Source organism: Typopeltis vanoorti, chromosome 10 (genome assembly GCF_054136105.1).
Source record: "Typopeltis vanoorti isolate ZY-2024b chromosome 10, IOZ_Tvanoo_1.0, whole genome shotgun sequence".
In the NCBI taxonomy this organism is placed as follows: Eukaryota; Metazoa; Arthropoda; class Arachnida; order Uropygi; family Thelyphonidae; genus Typopeltis; species Typopeltis vanoorti.
Genome location: NC_143558.1, coordinates 64635522 through 64662904, shown reverse-complemented (window position 1 = coordinate 64662904; position 27383 = coordinate 64635522). Strand labels below are relative to the sequence as shown.

The window sequence follows — 27383 nt, the reverse complement described above, 5'->3', positions numbered from 1 at the left end:
TTTAAATAAATTTATGATAGCAGTCAATAGAAATTTTGGACTATTCTTCCTGTAGACATGTAATGAGGTCCTGGACTGTTGTGGGACAGATGTCCCTTGACCTCACCTGGTGCTCCAGTTCATCCTGCAGATGTTCAGTATGGTTGAGATCAGGGCTCTATGCAGGCCAGTCAAATGCAATGATGTTCCTGTCCACAAACCATGCAGTTACATCAGCAGCCTTATGATGTCCCTTTCAGCAAGACAGTGCTTTGTCTTGCTGAAAGGGACAATGATCAGTTCTATAGAAATGCACAAAGTAGGAAGCATTTCATTGTCCAGAATGTTCGGATACCTCTCTGAGTTCAATATTCGTGGCACCACCAACAGATCTGAGGTCAAACCAAGAAAAACAGAAACATACCATCACACCATCAACTCCGAATTCCATAGTTGGGGTTACACACACACACTGGTAAGAGATGTTCACTGGGCATCTGTCACATCCACACACATTCTGTCTGCTTGGTAGAGGGTGTAGTGTGATTTGCTGCTCCATAACACAGCTTTCCAAGCTTCCATGTTCTGCTATACATGCTCTTTGCACCACTGAACACAATGTTGCATGTTGGCTTGGGTAATGTGGGGCTTGCATTTTGCAGTCTTACCATGGAAACTCATTTTGTGAGCTTTGATTCTATATGTTTTTGTGCAGGTTTGTTCTAGTTGATGTCCGGAACTCTGCATTCGACATGTCATCCCATGGATGGTGGTTTTTACATATTATCCTTCGTAGAACTCTACGGTTATGTTCAGTGAGTGTGGCGAGTCATCCACTGTGGGAAGCACTTTCAGTTGACTTCCTGCGCTTCCCTCTCTTAGTATGGTATCACTGATTGTTGATCTGGAATAGCTCATTTTGTCAATAATTTCCTGAACAGATAGGTCTACAACATGACATTTTATCAGAATGCTTCTTTCAACCTCCATCGGTTCCCTTCTCTCAGCCATATCACCTTGACACAGTTGCACTGACTTGGGAGCATCATATTCCTCCAATTTATACCATCTATAAACACATGACTTGTTACATGATACAATTCACCATGCTCATGGGGGATGTCTGTTGACTTCTTTCAGCAGTGTATCATTGATACAGGGGAAAGGTTTCAGCATTTGGCTAGAGAGAAAAGAACAAGAGGTCAGCCCTAAAAGTTGGGTAATAGTGTGGTTAGTAAGAGCGTGAGGACTAGATTTTTCATTTGGAGAGTGGCTAATGAATCGAGTGTGTTGCCACTCAGTTGCGAGTGCTTTTCTGTTAATGGTTTCAAGCAGAGTACGATAGATGTTGTGTTGATAGGTTGGATCTCTCGCATCTGGGAGATTTCGCTCTAATTTGAGTTTTGGACTCCTTGGAGGTGCCTGTGCAATAATAGTAATATTTCAGTAGCTGAGTTACCAAGCATTTTAAAGGTAGCTGTTTAATTTGCCTTGTATGTCCCTCAGGGTGGAAAGCGCTGAGTTCAAATCCCATCTAGGACATGAACAAACTAAGTTTTTTAAATCTGAAGGTCAGTTAGTCCATCTCATATGGATGTGGAGGGTTATTTCATTCTACACATTCCATCCCTTGTGTTCTTCTCCAAGCCATAAGAATATTCATTTTATAAATAAATTACAGCATCTTCACATTTTTAGTTTCTTTGGCTGTAAATCAAAACAAAGCAAACAATCCTTTTCTGGAGCAGCTGGACTTTCTATCGCAACTGGGTAGAAAGACCAGCCTTGTATAGAACTTTGAAATGTATCTTAAATTGTATGGCAGCCTCTCTCTCATGCAGAGATGTTAGGATTTTCATTCTTCAAACTGTCCTAAGAAGACAGCTGCTTAATTACATGATTGCACTAGCTTCGAAGCTATGATTGTTTAATTTTAACTTGAAAATAAGCTAAGTTAACAGCATATGACAGCATAATACTAGTAAAAATAGTGACTGTGAAAATACTAGTGGTGGTGGCGGGCGGTAGATGGCGTTGGTGTAGATGAAGGTAGTTGCAGTTGGTGGAATAAGTTGTGGAGACGGAGAGTTGAAGTGTAGATGCCCTCCCTCGATGAGCCTTTGGACTCCCTGGAGATGTTTAATAATAATAATAATAATAATAATCTTATGAAGTTAACAGTCTATGGTCATAAGTCATTCAATAATGGTTTTAATGTACATTGAGTTAGGCTGTGTCTATTCTTTTTTTTTTTAAACTTAGTTCTCTTAGGTCTGTTATTAATGTTGTTTTATTCAATCTCTATATTAATTCTAACAAATTGTGCCATCGAAAATTATAATTTCATTTTTGCTTAGGAAGCAGCTTGTAACAGTGCAATGGCTTAAGAATTATGGCTAAAGAAAGTTGGTAGTACATGGAAAGGGTCAGGGATTGTTTGAGAGAGGCATTATCCGACTGTATATCCAAGGTCAGGAGGATAAACCAAGTTGGGATTAAATGGATGAGCAGAAATTGCAAAAAAAAAAAAAAAAAAAAGATATAAAGAAAAAAAGTGATCAATAATGCAAAATACAGGCAAGAAGGGTCACTCGTATGGCAAAGAGAGCTAAATCATGTTATGATGAAAATTAGGTAAGCAGGCCAAGGGAAATCATAAAAAAGAGTTTTTTTTCATTTTGCAATAAGTAAGAGAACAAATGATTATGGAAGAATAACTTTAATCAGTGTAAAAAATGTTTAATTTTCTTGACCAAAAAGCTCTGGAAAAACTTTTATTGGGATTATATTGATCAAGTGTATAAATTATTTTTTTAATCAATGTAGATGGTTGGAAAGTACAGAAGCATAAGAAATAGTGTTGCTAAGTTATCATTTTACAAGTGTTTACCTTCCAAGTGGAGACTTGAAATTGCTGATGTGAGAATTGAGTTGGAGGAACTGGGCTGTGAATTCAGCAATGGGATTAAGTTGCATGTTGGCTGATATGATATGATATGAGAATGTACAATAGAAGTGGTAGTGCCTTTGACAAAGTTGTTTAATCTGAGTCTCAGCTATGGAAAGGTTTTGAGGGAGTAGAAAGATGGTAAGATAATTCCATACATAAAGGTGGTTCCAAGTCAAAGTAGCTAATTTCAGACCATTTAGTATATCAGGAGTGGTGGTTAAGGGATCAGAAAAGTTGGTTAAAGGCAGACTTCAGGTGATGTCTGGCCAGGAATGAGATACCCTGTGGTAGTCAGCATGGCTTTGTAAAACTTAGATTCTGCCTTAGTAATTTACTTGCATTTTATAATAGTGACAGCAGAATTAGATAAGGGAAATGACTATGGTACTGCTGGACTTTGCCAAGGCATTTGACAGAATACTGCATTGAAAACTTGCATATGTTGGAGCAGTTGATAATGGATGTCAGGCTGGTTGGATCGATGGGAGATGGTTGACTAACAGACATCAGAGAGTAGTATGGTGGAGTGGAGTCTAGGAGAATAGGGTAACTATTGGAGTACCTCAAGGTTCTGTACTATGGCCATTACTGTTCAGTTTGTATATTAATAATATAGAGATTGATTTAAAGAGATATTCACTTGTTTGCTGTTGATACAAAACTAGGAAGGGCAATAATTGATAAAGGTGATGTAAACATCTCTAGAATGATTTAAATAAATTGGCAGTGAGTGAAGGTTGTCAATTTAATATTGCAAAATGTAAGGTTATGCACTTAGAGATGAAAAGATTACATGCTGTGTATTACATTAATGATATTGGATGGCAGGAAATTGCTCTGGGAGTGGATGGATAGGGGAGTTGGCAAAAATACTCCAAATGATTACTTGGATGTTGAAGAACACGTTGTCAGGTAAAGATAGGTAGGTTATTATCTCTCTTTATAAGGTTATTTTGACTATTGAGCACAGATTTGTGGATCAGGAGGTAGCAGAGTTTTTGTGGATCAGGAGGTAGCAGAGAGGATCCATAGAAAAGTGACCATGCTAGTGGCAGTTCTGTGGAGTGCTCCATATGAGTATAGATTGAAGGTGGAGGGTACATGATAGAAACAAGTTATCAAAGAGGTTCTATAAGATTGACAAAAGGAAATTAAACATTTCCCTTTGTGACAATTGACTTGGAGAGTGGTGAATGATTAATGGAATGCCAGAAGCAGTTGTGAGTGAGTTTAAGAAGAGGTATGACAAGCATTATGTGAGAAATGGTTCAAGTGGGTCTCCCACGATGTCTTCTAATTCCATGGAGATACCCATATAAGATAATAATATTATTAATATACTTGAGGTTGATTGCATGAGCAGGCAGGGAATTATTAGCTTATAACCAGATATGTTTTCCTTTGGATTGTTTAAGTGTCTTCGTGTTTTAGTGAAGGACTTAATTCCTGTATCACCATAATTAAAAAGTGGCAACCCTTACATAAATGATTGCAAAACATAATGTAAATGCCCTGTGAAGCTATCGAAAAACATTATTATTACATGACACCTCCAGGGAGTCCAAAAACTCATCAAGGGAGGGCACCTATTCTACAACTCTCCGTCTCCACCACTCAGTTCACCAACACCATCTACCACCCACTACCACTAGTATTTCCACAGACAATCACAAGCAGGATTCAAACCCACAGCCTTTTGGCTGGAGAGTGGATATGCTAACCACTCGGCCAACCAGGCCGGCCACATGGTACAAAAAAAAATAATAATAAATAAGCAAAACATTTTTGGGTCATTTTTTAAAGTTATGTATATTTATACATATACAAGCCTAAATTATATAAGCAGTGTTTCAAGGTTGATTGATCTAGATTTCTTCCATACTTTTTTTTTTTTTTTGGAGATTTTGTAACTGAAATGGGTTTTAGCCAATTCTTGATATTTAAAAAAAAAAAAAAAAAAAAAAAGAATTAGGTAGTTGGTTTGTTATAATTCCCATCCTGATTATGAAATCAGAATAGTTTCAGAATCAGTCTGGGAATTATAATAAGCTTATATGCTTATATTGCACGAAATTCATATAGTGCCAGAGGTATTATGAAATAACAGATTAAGGCATGGGTGAGATACGACAACTCCATGTAACATAGAAGAAAATATAGCAGTCTTCATATACCATTTTTTTTCTTTCTCAAAGGTCCATTAAGAGAGAGAGAGAGAGTTATGTAAATTGCATTACGGTCTTCAGTTTTCACTTCTAAGCAGAAATATTAACGTTTTTCTTTAGAAAGTTAACTTACTATTAATTCTGCACTGTAAGAAGCAGCCATCTATACAGTTAACTTATATATATAGAGAGAGAGCAGTATATTATATTCTTGTTTTTCTGCACATTTTATTCTTGTAAGCAAACAGTAAAATTTTTCTCTGCACAGTATCTTCCTGATCTGTTTTTTTTGCTTAGACCAGAAGTTATAAGTCCTCAGTAATATGCTTCCTGTGAAGTGTGTTGCACTGTATTATAGCAAACTCTTTCACAATTGTATCTTTGATTGAGGTTTGTCCACAGAAAATAGCCTGACCTATGATTATATTGTGAGTTAACTATATATAAAATAATAATGAAATAAAACTATATTCTGGATTTCAGCTATTTAAAGCAATTTTTTTTTCTGTGTAAATTATTTATACTTGAATAGAGTAAATTCGGATTATTTGCTTAGATTATATTGAAATATTCACTCTTATAATGTAATGTGATATACACTTCCTAGGAAGCTTACACTATTCCTGTAGTGAAAATACTTAGACTTGTAGCAAAAGCAACTACTCTCCATGCAGGGTTAAAAAAAAGAAAGCCACTAAGGTAATTCACATGCAAACTTTTATATGTTTTTGCAAACATATAAAATATGTTTAAATTATTATTATTATTATTAACATCTGCCCTCCATGGAGTCGGAGACTCATCGTGGGAAGCACAACCCCTTTGGTGACCACTATTGCAGTGGTCACCAAAGGGGTTGATATCGACCTCCTGGGGGTTGATGTGACATTGTTAGGGGTCGATTCGGGCTCAGGAGTTGATTGGGGGTCGACAAAAAAATATAAGACATCAGTGTATGGGTAATATTTAATTCGGTTAACTTGGATTACCTCCATGACAAAAGACATGGAGGTAATGACAACGCAATTAAGAGTGAATTGTGGGATCATCTTACAGGTCCATGAATAGGACCTGTAAGATGGAGTAAGGTCATGAAAATAGTTACTGAGGCCAAAATTACGTATTTACCAATAAACAGATGTTGGTGGTTCCTGCCGGCCGGTGCAGTGGGAGCGAGATCGCGACACGTGCGTGGTTCTTATTTACTGATACTTACAAGTATTCGATCCCAGTCTCATTTTTGCACATCGATATACAAGTGAGCATTTGTTCTAAAATTCATCAACATACATATTATAATTCAATCGTTATTCATTCACGAACTAAACTTCTCTATGTTGAAGAGTTGAGCAGCGCTGGTAGTAATACCAGTGATATTACTAGTGATAGTAGTAGTAATATAATAATATAGACTATATTATACAAACAATAAACAATCTAAAAACTCGCGTAAGCGTCTTTTTTTGCTTGTCCTATTATAATTGCATAATAGTAAAATATAGGGGGTCAATAAAAAGTCAAGAAACTCTTGAAGGGGTCGACGGGCAAATAACTTTGGCGACCCCTGCACTATTGCATACGATGCTCATCCAAATGTGCTTTAAACTGATTCAATGTGTATACATTCACAACAAACTCAGGCAATGCATTCCACTCACCAACCACTCTCCAAGCAAGGAACCTTCTTCTCACTCCTCTGCTCACACCTTCCTTGTATAGGTTCCAGCGATGACCTCTTGTTCTATTCTCCCCCTTCCTCCCATGGTTATAATTAATATAAACAAGAATACAGTTTCTTGTTAAGTATAATACTATACATCCCAGTGAAGCTGGAAAGAAATATTTAATTTCTTTCCAGCTTCACTGGGATGTTCCTGGGATTTTCTTCACTGGGATTTTCCAGCTATGCACTATCTAACAATAATTGTCCAGTCACTTTAGCAATTTACAATTGATACTAGCAGAGACTGTTAAATCTTGAATGAAAGGTTTAAATTGTCATAAAACATTTCATTTGGGATTTAACTAGGATACAAATAAATTTTCCTAAAGAAGTACTTGTATGTAGGTATAAATGAAATTGTAAATAACGTATTAGTCCTTTGTTTTGTCAATTCCTCTGTTTTGCTATATTGTTAACTGTTCTATATATAACTGAAAGGAATCGGATTTTTGTGAGAGTTATATTAGAACGGGAAAGGTTAGATTGAAGTTCACATTGAAATAATCGTCTTAAAGACATAACCCGAAGCAGTTGAGAGGTCTGAGGTGCACGTGAGACATCCATATGGAGAAGATATCGAGAAGATAGTACCGAGTGCAAGGGACTTAGGTGCCAAGCGGAATCAGTGACGTAGGGAGAGAGCAGAAATGTGGGGGGGAGGTATAAGAAGATTAGTGGTGCGGGCTCGAGGCTCTTTTTTCTCTTCATCAACCTTTGGCTTTCGGGTACAGGTGGAAGTGGCACGAGCGGTTGGGATGGACGATGGTCAGTGGCAGCTAAGCGACCAGGCAGCGGCCCAGTCCAGGCATATCTACGGTGCAGCTAGGCAGTCAGCGAGAACCAAAGCTTCATGCCGAATCATGAGGACCTGTCCAGGCAGAGCAGTCTTGCCTACATCGACAAGAGGGGTGATTCGTGAATGTAGTCACTAGAGGGTCATATCCGAAGACAACAGGCCGTAGAATGAGGTAACAAGCCACGTGCTCACAAAGGCATAATCGGGAGAAGATACCAGAACGAACCAGATGGTTCGGTAATGTAAAATCTTTCTAGTTCCATTGTATTCTGAACTAAGCTGAAGTGCAGAAAAGTGCTGATATATTATGTATGTAATAGGACTTGATAATTAGTATAGTACTTAACCTATCGATAAATTACTGTAACTCTGAAACTACATAGTAGTAGAGTTTGACATTGAATTGTTGAGGTATGCCATTGTCAGTTAGCCTTAGATGAATGAGATAATCGCTAGCTTAATTGTGTTACAAGATTAGAAGCAGGACAGCTTAAATTTGATATTGTCTCATAATGTGATGTATTGATTGTAGTTCTATTTTGTCTAGTTAATAATTGTTACGTGGAAGTGCAATTCAGTTTAGTTAAGTGAACCTTTGATAAATGTATATCGAGCTAAAGAATGAATAAACATTCATGTTTTCTTTACCTTATAAAGTTGCCTGATCTCTAAAAAATCAATGCACCACTCACTAAAATCAGAACCTGTACGAATTCAAACGCAGGGGGATTGGATACGACTGCATGTAGAATAAGTTTGTTAAGGATTTGTAATTGGGATTGCTGTTTGTTAGATTCTAGAATCATAAAATAGTCTGTGTGTTAACTCCATGACAAGGAGATTTCTCTTGTATAGGAAATAAGATGGTGCAGCATTATCAAACAAATTTTTCTTAATTCTGAAAGGGAGTTAATTCCGGATTTTGCATTCAAATAGGCTTGACTCTAGCCCGAGACAGACTCTTTGTCTGCTGAGCTTTGCACTCATAACCAACCAAAGGAACGGCCACTGAAGGGATAGGATTTAGCTAAAGCAGATTATAGTGGCAGAGAGGTCAAGGATAGATAAATTACTGTGTTTGTAGGTACTTCTATTTTCGAACAGAGTTGAATAAGGATAAGGGAGAGGATTTCTAGCATATCATGAAACACTAAAAAGTAAGGAAACAAACAATAATAGCCACAAAACTAACACGGACGAACCTTAATATTGGGTATGTCCACCTTTGGCTTTGATCACCTCCTGCACCTTTTGAGGGAGGCTTTCTACCAATGTGCAGCTGCGATCAGGTGGAATTTGTCTCCATTCCTCCATCAAAGCAGCACGGAGTTCAACGACAGATCGATGACGTGCTGCTCTGGACCTCAATTGCCACTCCAATTCATCCCACAGGTGTTCGATGGGTTGCGGGCAGGCCACGGTAGTAGGTTAACACCCATTTCTTCATCTCTGCTGCAGGCTTTGTTATGGCACAAAGCTGCAGCTTTGTGGCATGGGGCATTGTCTTACTATCAAGAATCAGTCCATTCCATAAAAACTCCACAGTGTAGGTAGCACCTGATTATCCACAATATAAAGGTATCGAGCTGCCTTCGTGGAACCAGGGCCAGCTCTACTGACGGTGCAAGATGTGCATTTGCACAGGGCGGCAAGTTTTTTGTGGGGGCAACAAAATTGGCATAAACTATAAGAAAAATAAGGGCGAAGGGGCAGCAAAATATGCTACTGCATGGGGCGGCCCTGCGGACAGCAACGAGGGTCTCACTCCAAACCAGCTGAATGCACTCCCCACCATTACTCCACCACCACTAAACTTTACTGTGAATACAACATGCTGTGGTAACAGGCGTTCACCAGGCTGCCTCCACATGAATGTTGATTCATCGCTCCAGAGTATTGTTTTCCACTGGTCAATTGTCCATTTCATACCTTCATTGTACGTACCAGACCAGACAAGCTGCCTTGGTCGTTGTTGTGATGTTTGGCTTGTATGTCGCTGCTCTTCTGTGGAAACCCAGTGAATGGAGTTCTTTTCATACTTTATTTATTTATTCATATGATGATATAACAGCCGTGAGGCCCCTTTTACAGGGAAGTACGGCACCATCTCAGTCCCCCCCCCCCAAATTTTATCTGGGCTCAGGACTGGCATAGGCCTGACGAATCATGCCTATGGCTGGGTCTTAAGTATTCCTGATTGTAATCTGTGTGTTCACGGGGCCGGTTTGCCTGCTTGCAGAATGAAAAACCCCAGATAAACTGGGGAGAAAAACCCTGCTGTCCACGCCCAAGACCGGCCAACTTGGCTATGTCTGAAAAAGCTCCTTAAGCTCCTCATGTCGGCGACGAGAATCGAGCCCAGGACACTCCTTTCCCAGGCATATGGTTGCAAAGCGCATAACCACTAGGCTAACCACACGGATGTAAATGGAGTTCTTTTCATACTTTATTTTATTTATTCGTATGATGATATAACGGCTGTGAGGTCCCTTTTACGGGGAAGTACGGCACCATCTCAGTTCCCAGAGCTCTTTTCATACGGTATTAGTGCTCACCATGGTGTTACTAGCACTCAGGAACTCATCACAGATCATCTGTGCCAATTGTAGCCTGTTTTAACATTCCACCCTTTTTTACACACTTCTGTCCCTGTCAGTCATTTTTGGCAGCTGCCTTGGGTGTTTTCCTGCACTAGTTATGCCAGAATATCTCCATTTGTTGATCACATCGTCAACTGGAGCATCCAAAATCAATCCAATTGATTTTGGATGCTTCAGTTCAGCAGCAGTGGCACATATGGACACGAGACAGCCCACGATGACATCTCTCTCTCTCTCTCTCTCTCTCTAAGTCACAGAGTTCACATCATGTTTCAGTACCACATATATTCAACTGCTTTCTACTATCTGTACATTGGTTTTTATGTTATTAACAAACTTGGAATGTTCCATAACTTCAAATAACAGGGGTGTCTGGACAGTTATTGGTAGATAGTGCATTTAGAACTCAAAAAAGAAACTTTTATTTATTTCAAGTCATTTGCTTTGTCATTTTGCAACAAAGCTGAAATTTAATACTTAAATGGGCATTTATTATTATTATCATTCCATGCACCCAGTAGATCCATCTTCTTGTATGGTTCTTAAACCTGGACAATAAGCACCAAAAAAAAAACAAAACTACAAATCTAATTAACTCCTTTGGCACTACATATCTCAGACTTGGATACACTTGGATGGACTGTGTCACTAACTCTACTGTGCTAAATCTAGCTAAGCAAGAACCACTTGTCAATATAGTTAAAAAAAAAAAAAAAAAAACTCAGATGGCTTGGACATCAACTCAGATATCCTGAAGTCTCACCCTTTTTGGAATCCCTCATCCTGTACAAACCAGAAGATGGCAAATCACTGCAGAGGATGACCATGCAAACTATTTTGGCAATACATTTGTGAAGCCATCTTCTTTCACTATACGTTATTCCTGCTTCCTATGCAGGGTCCATGTGTTACTTAGATGCGACTTCTTGTTAGTACCACTTCCAACTGACCTGTTCACCTAGCCTGCTGCTGGGGGGGGGGGATATATTTTTGGCTGTAGTGGTGTATGTTCACGGGGCCGGTTTGCCTGCTTGTGGGATGAAAAATGCCAGATAAACTGGCGGAAAAAACCCTACTGCCTGCGCCCAAGACCGGCTAACTTGGCTATTGCTGAGGAACATCCTCAAATAGCTCATGTCTTCAACAGAAATCGAACCTGGGATACTCCTGCCCCAGTCATATGGTTGCAAAGCGCAAAGCCACTAGGCTAACCGTACAGACACATTTGCGAAATCATAAATGGACTAAATTGTTAAATTTCATCTGACATCTACCAGTTAGCTCAAGATAGAGAGACTTGGAAGACCATAATTTGCAATCTTTAATTTTTAATGTAAATTTCTTTTCCCTTTTCACATTGTATCATATTGTGAATAAACAATGATGATGATCATCATTGTTTATTCACAATGATGATGATCATCATCATCATTGTGAATAATCATCATCAAAGCTCTCCAAGCAAAAAAAAAAAAAAAATCTAATCCTCACTCTCCTACTCATACCTTTATACAACTTGTTCTGGCCCCTTCAACCAAATGCTGAAACATTTCCCCAGCATTAATCCTATAAAACCCTTTAAGCAACTTAAATGTTTCTGTCATATCCCTTCTTTTTCTCCTTTCAACCATCTTCTGCAACTCACACACCCTCAGTCTATCTTCATAGGGAACATTCCACAGGCCACTCACCATCTTGGTTACTCGCCTCTGTGTAAATGTTCTCCACTGCTTCCTCATTCCCTGGGGACCCGACAAAAGTTGCTCTGGTCGGCGACTAAATTAAACTACTTCACTCTTTCTTTGGGAGATCTATTGCCATGGGTCGCACATGCCACTTTCACTTAGCTACACATGCAGACCAAAAGATCCTATAGTCGGTGACTGGAACGTGGAACTGAACTTAGATTGCCATTCTTCGGGTGACCTTGCACTGTGGACATATATGCTACTTTCACTGAACTACACTAGCTCTAAAAATTTAATTTGGACGAGTCGAGGATCAAACTCGAGACCTTTCACATGCGAAATGAACACTCTACCACTAAGCTACCCATAATCAAAAAATCAATTTCAGTTAAAATTGGTATATATATATATATATATATATATATATATATATATATATATATATATATACATGGTTCCATAAGTCCATTTCCATAGAAGAAATCAGTTAGTAAACTTGGACAAATGTGAGAGAAAGCTACTCGATTACTTTCCTATTTTAAGTTTTTTTTTTTTTTTAATATAACTTGAGCATATAGAGAATTATCCTCTGAACATATCAGTAGTAGTAGTAGTAGTAGTAGTAATAAATAAAAAAGTAGTGATGCATAATTTATGTTGCTCTGCTCAGCTTAGTAGCACAGTAAATTCAGCAACATTTAACATTTTGGGTTAAAAAAATTGCACTATTTAAATTCAGAACACTTTTCACTCTTACATTTGTTATTATTTTGGTGAATAACTGAAACTGGATGTATGGCATGCTGTTCATCTAATTAAACAGACTGAACACTTTATTTGAAATACTTTAGATAAAACTGCTCATAAGCATAATCTATTTGTTTGAATAAATGTCTTTATTTTTCTCTTCATTTCTCTCAGATCTACTTGGTGAATAAATGAGGAATAGTATGCAGAAAATGAGTTTTAAATTTAGTTTGATACTTGATTTAAATTTTATAATTAAGATAGCAACTGTTCTGAATAATGAAGATGCATCTGATATGTTTCTTCAATGATTTCAGAAGACTTGGAATACTACTGTGTAAGTTAACTCTGCATTTTTGTTAGTAGCTCATCTCCTCCGTTGTGCTCAGAGCTTGTGCTTTAGAACACCTATTTTATGTTGTCTTTGCATTCTTTCATACACATCCAACACCTAATATCCTATCCTATATTTATTCCATTGCAAAAAATGAAGATTAAATTCAATCATCACACTATTATCCCACTGTCTTCATTTCTCTCAAGTAAATATGAAAGTGATCGACAGTCAACTTCTTCACTTTCTGCCACCTCTCATGTGTGAGATTGATAAATTTAATGCCATGTATAGGGTGTTGATGAGGATTGGAAAAGAAAGAAACTATTGATATTATTCTTGAAAAGTTGGAGGTTTAAGTTGGGGGAACACCTTGTGAGAAATACTATTCCAAAGAAGAGAGGCAGATGGAATAACACAAAGGAGGTTCAGAGTTGACAGAATGGGAAAGGGGGTTCAGCAGCTGCTGCCAATTTTTTAACATTTCCACTGGAAAGGAGGAATGATGGATGCCACTTTGGTGGTGCCATGTCTGTGGAAGTACTAGTAGAAGAGACATGAACTGAAACTATTAGAATAGTGGTCGAAGTGAGTCAGAGAGAGAGAGGATGCATCAATAAGTTTTGTTGTACACTCCAAACATGTGAACAGTATTCTAAGGATGAGTGAATTTGTACAGAGTTTGTAGGTGAGGAGGGAAAAAGTAGTGCCAAAAGTAGGTAAAAAAGGATGCTTAGCTCTTTAGAGGTCAATATCAGTGTAAGAAGAGATATCTGATTCTGTCTGGTGATTTTCAAGAAAGAAAGAAAGTCATTATTTTTGATGTTATTAAAGATGACTAGATTATCCTTACCTTTTGAAGAATAGTATGGAGATAAATGTCTAGGGAACAGGTTGTGGAAGATCTTGACATTTGGGATGTTTGTGCTCAGCAGAGTTTGTTAAATGAGTGGGAGGGATGGAATTTACTGTGCCAAAACTGTGGATAGGATAGTTGTTAAGCAAGAGTGGGTCATTTGTATATAAGGGAAGGTGGTAAAACAGCATCCTGAGCCATTTCTGTAGAAGCTCAAAGAGAAGAAGTCATCCACTATGACATGCTGTGATTAACTAGAGCGATAGATAGATAGATAGAAAGTTGGCTAACCAGTTACTCATGGTGGATGGTAGATCAAAGGATAGCAATTTACTGATTGGGCCCAATTCCACATATGATCAAATGTGCTTGAGTTGTCAAGAATAACAGCATATTTCTCTCAACCTTCTCATGGCACATGTCCAGTAATGATTGACATAGACTAAGAGATCTGCTGTGATTCTAGAGTGCAGAATCCATACTAGTAGTCATTGGTTAACTGATGGACTTCTAGGTGATAGAGACATTAATTGTCAATGTTGATTATTTTGGAGGAGGAAGGAATGAGGTAAGAGAAATATGGTTGGTAGTCTGATGCAGACTTTTGCCTTCCTTTATTTGAATGGGCCAAATATAGGCTTGCTTCTGTGTATTCAGAGACAGATGCCTGTTAAGTATACAAGACTTGAGACAATATTAAAACAGGTTACTTCTGAAGCACAACTTTCGAGCATTTGGGGATATGCTTCTTTATGATTTTTTTCCTCCCTTAACAGAAGTCATCCCAAATAGGTATTCAGTGCTCTGTTTCTAGTAAGATAGGTTATTTACCTTATTATTTATGCAGACAAGTAAATTTTAATAGACAGATTATATTCTTGTTTTAATCCTTTACCCAAGTGTAAGCAGACAAAGAGTGCACATGAAGTATCTTCACAGCTGGATGATTTGTATATGTTGGTAGATAGAAGAAGGAGCGGTGATATGATTGAGACTTTTAAACTGTTGAGAGGTAGTTACAGGGTTGACACTGGGGAGTTCTTTCGCTTGGTGGAACAGCAGGAAGGAGTGATGACAAGGGGCCATCCATGGAAGTTGCAAAAGGAAGCTGTGAGCAAGAGGGTGAGGAGTGGTTTCTTTGCATGGAAGATGGTTGAACTGTGGAATGCATTGCCTGATAGAGTGGTGAGAGCAAGAATGGTATGATAGACTTTTTGTTTCCTTGGAAGGATCTCCCACAACGAGTCTTTTGACTCCATGGAGGCCTGAATAATAATAATAATAATAATTAATTTTCTCAGCATCCCATAATGCAAAGGACTTCCTTTGGAATAGTCAATAGGCAGACCAGTTTCAACTTTTATTGATATCTTATCCTTGGGAGCTAGACTTAGGGAGTTTTTGAGGTTTAAATTACTGAGGAAATTATATATTTTCCATGTACAAATAGTAAAATGGTGCATCACCATATTGTTCAAATACTCTGGATCAGAGATATATGTAAAATGTTTTTTCATTTGGTTACAAAGTAAATTATAATAAGGAATTCTTGATTTAATCCTTGGCACTAGTATAAACAAAGTTTGCATGTAAAGTATCTTTACAAGGACTGCTTGTATATAGAGGCTGTTGACTTCATATGAGTTGCCTAAGTATCCTGTAATGCAAAGTACATTTCCTTTGGATGTGTATATTATTGTGATTATGGGAAGGATCAATATCCAGACCTTCATTTTTGGCTGGTTTTGACCTTGGTATGTTCCTAGGTTTAGCTCCACTGAAAAGATCTTAATAAAGTAGAGATCAGTCTGTGCAGTGATCTTTCCCAAAATACATATTGAAAGGAAGTATGTTTAACATTATTGTGTACCAAGACAATTCATGTGGAGTCAACAGACTATATATTCAGGTATTCTAGTTGTGAAGAAAATTCACTTGCAGACTTTGTTTGTATATATATGGGTAAAGGATTGAAACAAGAACGTAATTTCTTCTCTATTATCACACAGAGAAACTTTCCCTGTTTATGCAGGAGTTGAGTTAGAAGAAGGATGTCACCTTTATGTTTATATGCTGCACCAGTGGTGTCACCTGTATGAAAGAGCAGAGGAAGCACAGTTGAGCAAAAGCTGTGCTTGATGGCCTTTACAAGAGCATGACTGCTGTTTGGACAGGAATTGAGTTTTCTTCTGTTTTCTATTTCAGTCAGATTTGGATTTGTTGATGGTTGTTTTGCATTTTTTGTGTGCTTCAGTATAGTCTAAATACGAAGCTGAAGTTTTTGGGTGGAAAGGAAGACTAAAAGTAATCTCATTTGAGTCTCTTGTAGTACCAAAGGACATATGGGGGAGGACATTCTGCAAGAAAGAAAACTTACACAAGTTTAGATTATGGTCTACATTACTCAGATGGCAGTTGGCTTCTGTAGTGTAGCTGAAAGAATTGGTTTAAAAAAAGATCAGGGATATTGGAGATGTGGAAAGGATTATCTGGTATTGTGTTTGGATGATTTGCATTTGATCATTGCTTATAGCAAATACTTTCACACTTCTTCCAGCTTGTTTGGAAGTGGAAAGCCAGTTGGAGTAGCATTGAGGTCACTTCGGAAGATGATTCCATGGTTTGGGTAATTGGATTTGGATATCAGGTTTCAAAGATAAGAAGATACAGAAAGCAGACGGATTTTAGGGAAACATAGACTGATTTTTGCTATGTAGTAAGTAAGAGAAAGAATGATTATGTAAAGATTACTTTATTCAGTGCTGATAGTAGAAGAGTGGCAGAAGCAGAAGAAATAGTTCAGTTACTAGGTGATCACTTTGCAAGGATATATCATTGATGGTTGTTTTGCATTTATTGTGTGCTTCAGTATAGTCTAAGTATGCAGTTGCTGATGTTAGAATTGAGGTAGATGAACTGGTAGTACTCAGTATATTGAAAAATACCAATGTGAATACAGCAGTGGGATTGGATAGTATGTCAGCTCGTGCTATGAGAATGTGCAAGTGAACTGGCAAGTGCCGCTGATGAAGTTGTTTAATCTAAGTTTCAGTTCTGGCAAGGTTCCAAGGGAGTTGAAGGAAGATAAGATAGTTCTGTTACATAAAGGTGGCTCCAGGACAGAAGTAGCAAATTACAGATCAGTTAGTTTCTCTGGAGTGGTGGTTCAAGTATTGGAAAATATAGTTAAAAGTAAAATTCAGAAATGGGTGGATGGGAATATGATAATTTGTCAGAGTTGGTTGTGAGCATCCCAACAGTGAATAAGTTTAAGGAGATGTATGATAGATATTATGTTAATGAATAGTGTGAGTCTCCCATGATGAGTTTTTTTATTCCATGGAGTACCCATATAAATAATTATATATATATATATGGAAACCCTTAATTTCGATGTTCATTTGTTCTGGATTCCCAGCCATTGTGGAATTATGAGAAAATGAGACTGCAGCTGCTAGATCAGCTTATACATTTTCGACATACTGTTTGACAGTCCCATAGAAAGACTACAAATAGTTTATAAGCTCAAAGGTAATTACCCAATAGCAGTCATTATGGCAAGAAGCACTGACAAACAAATTACTTGAGATAAAGCTTGAAATTAAGCATTGGCAGTCTAGTCAATGTAAAAACAGAAGAGGGGAGAATCTTCTTGCTAGGGCTCTGCATAGGTCACAGTCATCGTATACATTATTTATTGAGGGCTGATCCATCTGTGTGAAAAATTCAACACATATCTCATGTTTTTTATATTCTAGTGGGGTATTAATACTTCATATGAGAGGAATGAAATTTTTATGTATTATCTGGCCATGCCATGTGTATGCTTAGGCAGATCTTATCAGACTAGGCTAAATGACATGAAGTTTTTTAACTTTTTACAAAGAATTAATTTATACAATAACATTTGATTATAAATTCTATTTATATATAAATACCACATTATATATTTTTAATTATTTTATTTATTTATTTATTTTGTACATGACATTATTTACTAATTTATCTCTTTTACAGCTGTAACCTTTGATATGGCACAGTATTACTTTTGCTGTCCTTCTGCCAATAAACCACAAATCAACCAACCAACTAGTACAACAGTGTGCTGGTATATTTCAAACAACTAATCCTCCATATATCCCTATCTCCTTTCCCCTTTGTTCACCAACTTGTTGGACGTTCACTCATCCAGCATTTAGAGATATATGAGTTATTTAATAGTAATGTTTGATGTGATGAAAATAGATTATGATATCACCGGTTGGTCAGTGTGTGATTATGTGGTTTTTACATGGAACGTAGCTGGGCAAGTGCAAGGGCAGTACATTGCACTTGCCAAAGCAGGAGACTATAATAAACTAAGGAAAACAAATCGGTGGCATGATCAACTCAGAAGGAAAGTGTCTGGGATTTCATTCAAGATCAGTTGTTAATGGCATTGTCAGATTGTATGTCTAGGAGGATACATATTGAGTATGAAATGGATGACTCATAGAATTTTTTAGGAATTGTGGAGAAAGATGTTAGGGAAAACATCCGGTATATAAGTAGTATAAGACACATGCTAGTTGATGTGTAGTGAAGGAGAAATTGACAGCAGAAAGAAATCTAGAGGATTTTACTGTTTTGTCTAGCAGAAGAAGAAGTGAATATGAAGACTCAGTTTAGTTGCTGGGGATGGCACGTGAGTTGATCTGCTGAAATTATAGTAGACATGCGTAGCCAGTATTTCGTCATTTTATTTCAAATTGGGCAGATAGGTGGGATGGGGATAGGAGTGCTATCGAATAACATTGAAAAAAAGAGGAGATACCAACAGTTTGGTCGTGTGAAGTGTTTGGAATTTTAAATAAATTTGATGTTAATAAGGCTGTGCAACTAAGAGGATTTTTGCTACAAATATTAAAGGAACATATTCAAAGGAGCTGATGGCCATGACTTGTTGGCAGTTTCTTGGCTAGCAATAGGAAATCCCAGAAAAGTGAAAAGATGCCACGGTTAGTGGTTGAAGGTGTTAGAGAGGGCAGAGAGTACATCGGTTTGTTAAGAAAAAGTATTGCTTCAGTAATCTGATTATATTTCATAACAGGGTGACAAGTGTATTTGGACAGAGGAGATGCTTACAAGTATCTCCTATACGGTGTTTTTCTAGATTTTGAAATGGTGTTCAGTAGAATAACACATGGCAAACTGTTAATGAAATTGAGTTGGATGGGTTGTCAGTTGCTAGCTAGCTAGTTACAGAAATGGTTAGCTTATAACAGCCTTCAAGTTATGTATGGAGTATATCTTGAATGGGAGGTATGACAGATGGGGCACTTTCAATATGATATTTTGAAAGGAGGTATTTGTTTGTTTTTGTATGGTGCAGAATTGGGAATAGCAATTTTAGTAAGCTCTGAGGTGATGTTGTTACAAGAAAATTTAAATAGGTTGGTGCTTTGAACAGATAAATGGGTACAAAATCATGCACTTTGGACTGGATATATGGGAGGAACTTTGCTCCAGGAGGTGGAGAAGGAGAGGGATCTGGGAGTGTTTGTGGATAGAAAACTGATGTTCGGGAGATGCATTGCAAAAGTTGTACAGGTTAACCTGAAAATGGCTACCATAATGAAAAGGAGAGATAAAGAAGCAATAGTTGTTTCACTGTATAAGGCATTGCTTGAGTTACATCTGGATTTCTGTACACAGATTTGGTCAGCAGGAAATTTGGGTGCTAATGAAACATTGGCAAGAATGCAGATTGTGAGTGACTAAGACTCTTGAGGACTTTAGAATGTTGTGTATGAGGATAGTCAAAAATGTACTCTTTAAAGCTTAATTTGGAAATGAGATGATATGATTGAGACATACAATTTGCTGAGAATAAGCTATCAGATAGATATAGAAGAGATACTGCATAGGATAACAGGTAATGAGAGATCATCCATGGTAACTGTATATAGGTTTTGAGCATAAGGAAGGAGGACATTTGTGAAGGAGGACATAAGGAAGGAGGAGGAAGTGAGGAGGACATTTCTTGCATGGCAAATGAGCAGAATGCACTGCTGAAGTGGGTGGTGAATGCTCCAATGTTACTCCATTGAAGTCCAGAAATGATACAACTACTACTACTACTACTGTATTGGTCACTTTTTCATAAAATGCAAGTAAGTCACTAGAGCAAACATATGCTGACTATCATAAAGACTTCTGTAGTTTATTAGCCTTTCCACTACCTTAACCATCACTGGAGATGTACAGACTGGTCTACACCTGGCAGCTGCTGTCTTAATACCATCTTGTGATGGCATTATTTTGTCTTTCCTCCATTTCTTTTGTTTTTTTTTTCCATTTCATTTCCATTTCTTTTTTTTTTTTTTTTCCATTTCATTTCCATTTCTGTATCTTTTGTGCGTAGATGATGTTTACAGAAGTGCCACTGCAGTGAGCTCTTTCAATAACGTAAATTAATCACAGATATAAACATAGCATTCTAGGAATATGTTATTTGATATTAATCCACAAAAAAAAGATATCAAATAGAAACTATTTTTTATTTTCTCGACTGGTTGTGTGAAATTCTTTTATTTCATTTCATCAGGATAATTTTATGAATAAACTAAAAAACTAGAAACCAAGTAATAACAGACAACTGTAGTGAAAATATTTGAACACGATTAAAACAGTGGAAATTGTGCATTTGCTATTATGCTGGCTGCTGGTTCATTGGTTGCTGTATGCTACTGTCAGATACAAGTGTGTCATGATGAATTAATGAAGACCAAAAACTTGATTTAAAATCCTCCCTTGTTTTTTGTTGCACTGTAGAGGGTGCTTCATCATTTCAGCTGATTCTTTGATCACTTGAAAAAAAAAAAACTGTAATCTGCCGGCCTGGTTGGCCGAGTGGTTAGCGTATCCACTCTCCAGCCAAAAGGCTGTAGGTTCGAATCCTGCCATGGGCAGGATTCGAACCCAGATATTTGTGATTGTCTGTGAAAATACCAGTGGTGGTGGGCAGTAGATGATGATGATGATGATGGTAGTTACAGTTCATTGTAGTTGGTGGATTGAGTGGTGGAGACAGATAATTGTAGAGTAGGTGCCCTTCCTCGATGAGTCCCTTGGACTTCCTGGAGATGTCACGTAATAATAATAATAATAATAATAATCTATGTGTAGAATGAAAATGAAACATTGAGAATGAAAGAAAACACAAATCAGAAATTAGGTAATACAAATTTTATGTCTACAGTACCTATGCTATAAATAGCTCCCCCAGTTGGTGTGATAATGAATGGTATTTAATAAAGAACAGGCCATGTGGCTTCATTTCAGTGATGTAAATTATATAGAAATACTGAATATTAAAGATCCGACATTATTTCAAAGCTGAATGTATGTAGAAACTGAAAGTTTTGTAATTTTTCTAGAGAGCTTATGAGAATACATTTCTCTGCATTGGAATTGCCTTAGCTTGCAATACTTAAAAGAACATGGCTACTGCCCAAACATCCATATATTCACCTTTTATTAGTGTATTTGATAAAGGTCTGACTGGCCTGACAGCTGTTTTAAAGTGGTTGGTTCTCTTCATGGACCAGGCAGAAATCTTTTGAGAGCAAAAACTCTCATTCAGTCATGAAAACTCATTGAATAAGAATTTTTGCTCTTATGTTTAATGCCAGCCTGATTGGCTGTGAGTGGATGGCATATCCACTCTTTATCCCACAGGTCGTGTGTTCGAGTTCCACTATGGGCATTACTTACACAGAGTGGCAGATTATAAAGACCTATCTCTTTTTTTAACAAAAAAAATCATAAATCTGTCACCCTGTGTAAGTAGCTCTGTGTGTTACTAGAAAGTGCCATTCTAATATTATGGAAGTTATCAAATTTTCTATTTATAAAGCATATCTGTATCTCAGGTCCCAAAATGTCCAAATGTCATTTGAATTATGTTCATTATTATTTTATGTTTAAACTTTATTTAATTAATTATTTATAACAGTTATTGTATCTGCATACTGCATCATAGTTTTTAAAATAACTTACATGGTTGAATTTTTATAATTTTTATTTCAGAATATGTTAATAATTGCCTTCCTATGCAGCTGAATTATCCAATTAAACAAGAACAGATGAGATATTATTTGGATCTGGTAAAAAAAAAAAAAAATTAAAGCTATTTTGGATAAAGTACATTTTAATTTTGGTACTCATGTTTATATATCCTTAACTGAATATTATTATTATCATTATGCCATCTTCATAGAGACAGAGTTCATAAAGCTCATTAGGCCTATAGTAATTATTATTCATACAATGCATATTATACACACAGAGGCAAATATCCAGGATGTGCTAGGTGTGCAGTGCTCATCCACCAATAGTGTATTTCATCACCAATATTATATTTTTGCATTTATTCCCATTAAAGATTCCTAATTGTTTCTAGACTTTGCATGATTCCTAAACATAAACACAATATACTAATGCTCCACGAAGAGGACACTTTTCAAGATTATAAAGACAAATAGCAACATTCAATTAGATTGGTTGACACAATAACCAATCTCAACCTCTAGGTTATATTGTCTCAACCTTGCCTTGCCTTCTCTTTTAAACTTAGCAGTTTAAAACCACTAGAACGCTAAGAATTTGACTAGCTCTGCCATCTGTACATCTTTTTTGAAAGGCTCAAAGTGTATGTATTTTGAACGCACACCTAGGCTATTAATGTGAATGTGATGCAATGTTTACATATGGCACAGCTAGTCAAATTCTTAGCATTCTAGTAGTTTTAAACTACTCAGAAGGCAAGGCAGGATGAGCTCTGAGACAATATAACCTAGAGGCTGAGATTGGTTATTGTGTCAACCAATCCAATTGAATATTGCCATTTGTCTATGAGTTGCTGTTTTTGTTTTCTGAGTTTCATCTGTTTTTGCATGCGTGAAGCGTGAACTGACGTGGTAGGCAAGTTTTTTACCTATATATAATATAAACAAGTTTATATATATAATATATAAACTTCTATATATATTATAGACAAGTTTTTAATGTATAATTTTCAATAAATGTATAATTTTTTTGCACATATTTACAATGGGAAACAGTATTGTAGTCGAAGGAGGTAAGCCTCGTCCTCTTCCAAATTTTACACTTTGAGCAATTCGAATATACCAACCAAATATGGCATTCTCCTTCATTATTATAAATTATCTACATGTAAACACAAGGAAAAGTATTATTTATTAAATATACTGCCAAATATTTCAGTTTTAAACTAACAAACTATCATCAGTGGCCTGAACAACATTTTTTATAAGGTAGAATGCAAACAATTGATTTATTCAAAATAGTACAAGCCACGTGATATTAAATCACTAATAGTGTTATGCTTCACTGAAGAAAAGGTTAATCATAAAAGTGATTATAAAATAATTATATAATTTATATTATCATCCCCCTCAAAAAAATTAATTTATATCATACTAAACAGATTATTAGATAGCTGTAGTATCCAGATGGTTTCTTAGGACCTTCTTCCTTTGTCTTCTTCTTCTTCTTCTTCCCTTCAGGTATTAGGCCTAGTGGCCTATTACGGAGCTATCCTTAGCTCTTCTAAGTTGTACCCGTCCCAAGGATAGGGTGGCTAGCCCTATGCTTCCCGGTGTGTTCTATGACTGTAGCCTGTGTGTGTTCACGGGGCCGGTTTGCCTGCTTGTGGGATGAAAAACCCCAGATAAACTGGGGAGAAAAACCTTACTGTTCATGCACAAGACCAGCTAACTTGGCTATGTCTGAGAAAGATCCTTAAACTCCTCACATCGGTGACAGGAATCGAACCTAGGACACTCCTTCCCCAGGCATATGGTTGCGAAGTGCGTAACCACTAGGCTAACTGTGCGGACCTCTTCTATCTTTGTAAATATCATTATTGGCCTTAATTTAAAAAAAAAAATTTATATATATATTAATGTGTTATTCGGATTAAGCTTTCCCATATTTTTGACATCGGTAGGCAGTCATTCCGATTCAAGTTAGGCTGGTGAAGTAAGGTCTCAGCACTCTCTTTAAATAGGTGTTCGAATTTATAGCGATATCTGTATAGAAGGTGAGTTTTAGACCAGAGAATGTTGTGGTCTGCTTCTATTCTGTGTTGTGCCAGTCCAGCCTTATTGGATTTGTTGTGAAGAATATAAGATTGATGTTCTTGTATTCTTTTTTCTATTGAACATCTGGTTTGTCCAAAGTAAGAAAGCTAGCAGTCACATGGAACTTGATATACACCAAAGAAGAGACATAGTTGAGAGTTTATCTTTAGACAATGGGAAATACGTGGATAGTTTATTATTGGGAATATAAGTAGCTACTAAATTATATTTCCTCAGAATTCTTGAAATAGGCTCTGAAATGCCAGAGAGTTATGGGATTGGAACTCAACGTATTTGTTGTTCCAAAACTCAATATGTTGTTTTGGTTGGGTTTCTAAGAGTCAAGAAGACGTTGTGTGGTTCTTTCAGAGAAGCTATTTAGTTTCATATACTGTTATATACTGTTTGATAGTAGAGAGTTCTTCCTGTAAATGATGGGAGGAGTTCAACAGTTAGTTCTAGCTCATCGAATTAAGCATATGATTCCTGTCCAGGGGTGTAGTTGGGCTAGGGCAATGCCCTGGTACTTTTTTAAAACTATCAAAATTTTTAAATTCATTATAATAAAATATAAGAAATTATAATAATGAGACTTATAATGCATTTCCAGCTTTCAGTCAAAAAATAGCAGCTTGCTGCTCTTGTCATTTTCATTTCAGAAAACAAAGCAATCTCTCTGCCATATAGCCTTCGCAATAATAATAATAACAATAATAATAATAATGCCGCACTTCGTGCTCTGGATTTTTGTTTCCAAGGTGCCAGTTTTTCCAAGGTTTCCAAAGTTGACTACATCCCTATTCCTGTCTTTTGAGAAGGATGATGTGCAGATTGTTGGAGAATGTATCATCCAGTAAAAGCGGGTTTTCTATAAACTGATGTTGTTAAATTACCTGATGGTGAGCGGATGAGAATAATGTCTGAAAAGGATAATTTGTTGTCTTTTTCAATTCCATAGTGAAATTAATACAAAGGTGTAACATATTGATTTTAGCTAAAAAAGTAGGTAAGAATCTAAATTGTGAGACCACACAGCAAAAATGTCATCTATATATCTAATCCAAAATGAAGGTTGAGGGTTTATAGATGAAAAAAGGATATCTTCTAAATGCTCTAAATATTTAGAGCATATAACGTGTAGATAATTTATGATACTATGGTACAAGTTTCCCTCAAAACTCCTTCATTATTATTTTCTAATATAAGTATCTTAAAACAAATATATTGTCTCCCACTCTGTGCAGATTTGGTTACAATTAATAGGTAAATTAAAGTATTCAAAGTTAACTACAATTAATTGCATTAGACCAATTAAGATGAGCTGATGTGCTATACACTCTTAAAACTTTCATACATCGATAAAAATGCAGTCAGTCAAACTGACTTGAATTTTGTAGCGCAGGTTGCATAAGCCATGACCAAGCCATTGGTCATGGCTTATGCATCAGTGGCGTTGCGTGCCCAACCGAAATGGGCACGCAACGCCACTGATGCACATAGTATTCACATACTCCCCTTAAATACATAGCCACATCTGATAACCCATTGCGCTCATTCATCACTCTCCAAGCAAAAAATCTAGTCTTGATGCCCATACTCACCACTCTCCTACACAATTTCTATGAGGTGATCCCATATTCTCTCCTCTATTGATATTGTAATGAAAAGCTTCTTTTTCTTCTATTCTATGAACACCCTTGGTAACTTATGCATCTGTTATTTTCCTTTTTTCTTATAATGACCACATTCGTAACCACCAACATTCATTCTATCCTTAAAAGGATAAAATTAGAATTAGAACATTCTCATATCCTTATAAGAGAAGGTTAGAAACCTGTTACCATCCAGAGGTCACCCACCTCTACACTTCTGCATCTTCCCAAGAAACCAGTCCCATCCATGTAATGCACACCTTGTAATTAATTTTTTATGCCCAAATTGCATAACCAGTATCATTTACATACAAATTAATGGCCTGAGTATAGGGGCTGCGCAGCACAGTGGTCACATGCCTTTATTTTGTATATGTTATCAGCTTCTTTATCCATTTCCATATGCTTTGGTTTTTATAACAGATTTCATGATAGTAGTATCATGATATAGTCAATTCCTTTGTTTAATTAAACTGTTAATCAATCGTAGAAAGTGAGTGAAGCACTAAAGCCAGGCCTGTCTTTTGGAAAGCCATGTCTCCCCATTTGTCTTGTTCTATTTCTATAACTGTAGCCCTCACAGAGTTTTAAAAATTCCATCTGTGTGCTGCAGAATATGTATGATGCTTATTTGGACAACAGTCATAAACTGATTGTTTAGTAAAAGTTTCATTCGTTTTTTTTTTAGGGGGGGGGGGGATACAAGAAGCTATAACACAGTTATTATTTTCTTTAATTAATCACCTCAAAAAATATCAAATTAGTAATTCAATCAGATACAGCAATACTCTCTAACAATAATATGCTATTATAAATTATTTAACATTAGTAATCAGGCAGTCATTCCCATTCATATGAGTTATACTCCTGAAGAGGAGTAGAACAAAGTTGATGTAAAAAGAATGAAAGTCTTACTCTTATTAATTTCTCACTAATTGATTTTAAATACAAATATTTCAAGCAATATACGGATTCTTTCAACAATTATGTGACACTCATGACATTGTTTATAAAATAGTTCTCTATGCGAAAGCTGTTAAAATTATAGTACCCAAGGGTGGGTGGAAATAGTGCTTTTTCAGCTGGTACTACATTGGCATAAAGCAACAACATATGAACTTACTAATCTTTAACACTTTCATTGCCAAGCTGAAAATTGGAATTTCGTGTGGTGGCCAAATTTTTTTTATTTATATTTTTTAGTTAGCGACGTCCACGCGATAACGCGTGATCGGCCGTTTGGTGAGAACTCGCATCGTGTGATCACGCGATATCGTTCATTGCCAAGCTGAAAATTGGCATTTCGTGTGGTGGCCAACTTTTTTTTATTTTTTTATTTAGTTAACGACGTCCATGCGATAACGCGTGCGGCCGTTCGGTGAGAACTTGCATCGCGCGATATTGCGTGATTGGCAATGAACGTGTTAAAGGCACCTGTGGCATAATTATATAACAACTGAATTACACAATAAACACAATAATAAACTATAATGAAAGTAAAGATATATCGTACTGAAAATAACAGTACATTATCATTATGTAGAAACAACAAGTAAATGAAAGAATAGGAATACAAGGTATATACAACAATCAGTTTACCAATGAAAAAGTTGCTGCACGCTAGTAATTAATATTAATATCAATAAATAATATTAAAACAATTTTTGATGATTACATAATATAAGACTCTCCCAAACTTTTGGGAGAGTGAGACAATCATTTTGATTCAGGTCAGGCTGATGTAACAC

The 27383-nt window shown here is 36.7% G+C and overlaps 1 protein-coding gene across 2 annotated transcripts in view; it reads left to right on the top strand.

Annotated features, from left to right (window-relative positions):
* LOC150102473 (galactosylgalactosylxylosylprotein 3-beta-glucuronosyltransferase 3-like) overlaps positions 1–27383 on the top strand; it is a 60484-nt gene that overhangs the window by 899 nt on the left and 32202 nt on the right. For both annotated transcript variants that reach the window (XM_090398968.1, XM_090398967.1), the window contains exon 2: positions 21909–21985. In XM_090398968.1, the coding sequence (XP_090255094.1) occupies positions 21932–21985 (54 nt within the window). In that variant the 5' untranslated portion in view covers positions 21909–21931. The remainder of the gene's footprint in view (positions 1–21908; positions 21986–27383) is intronic.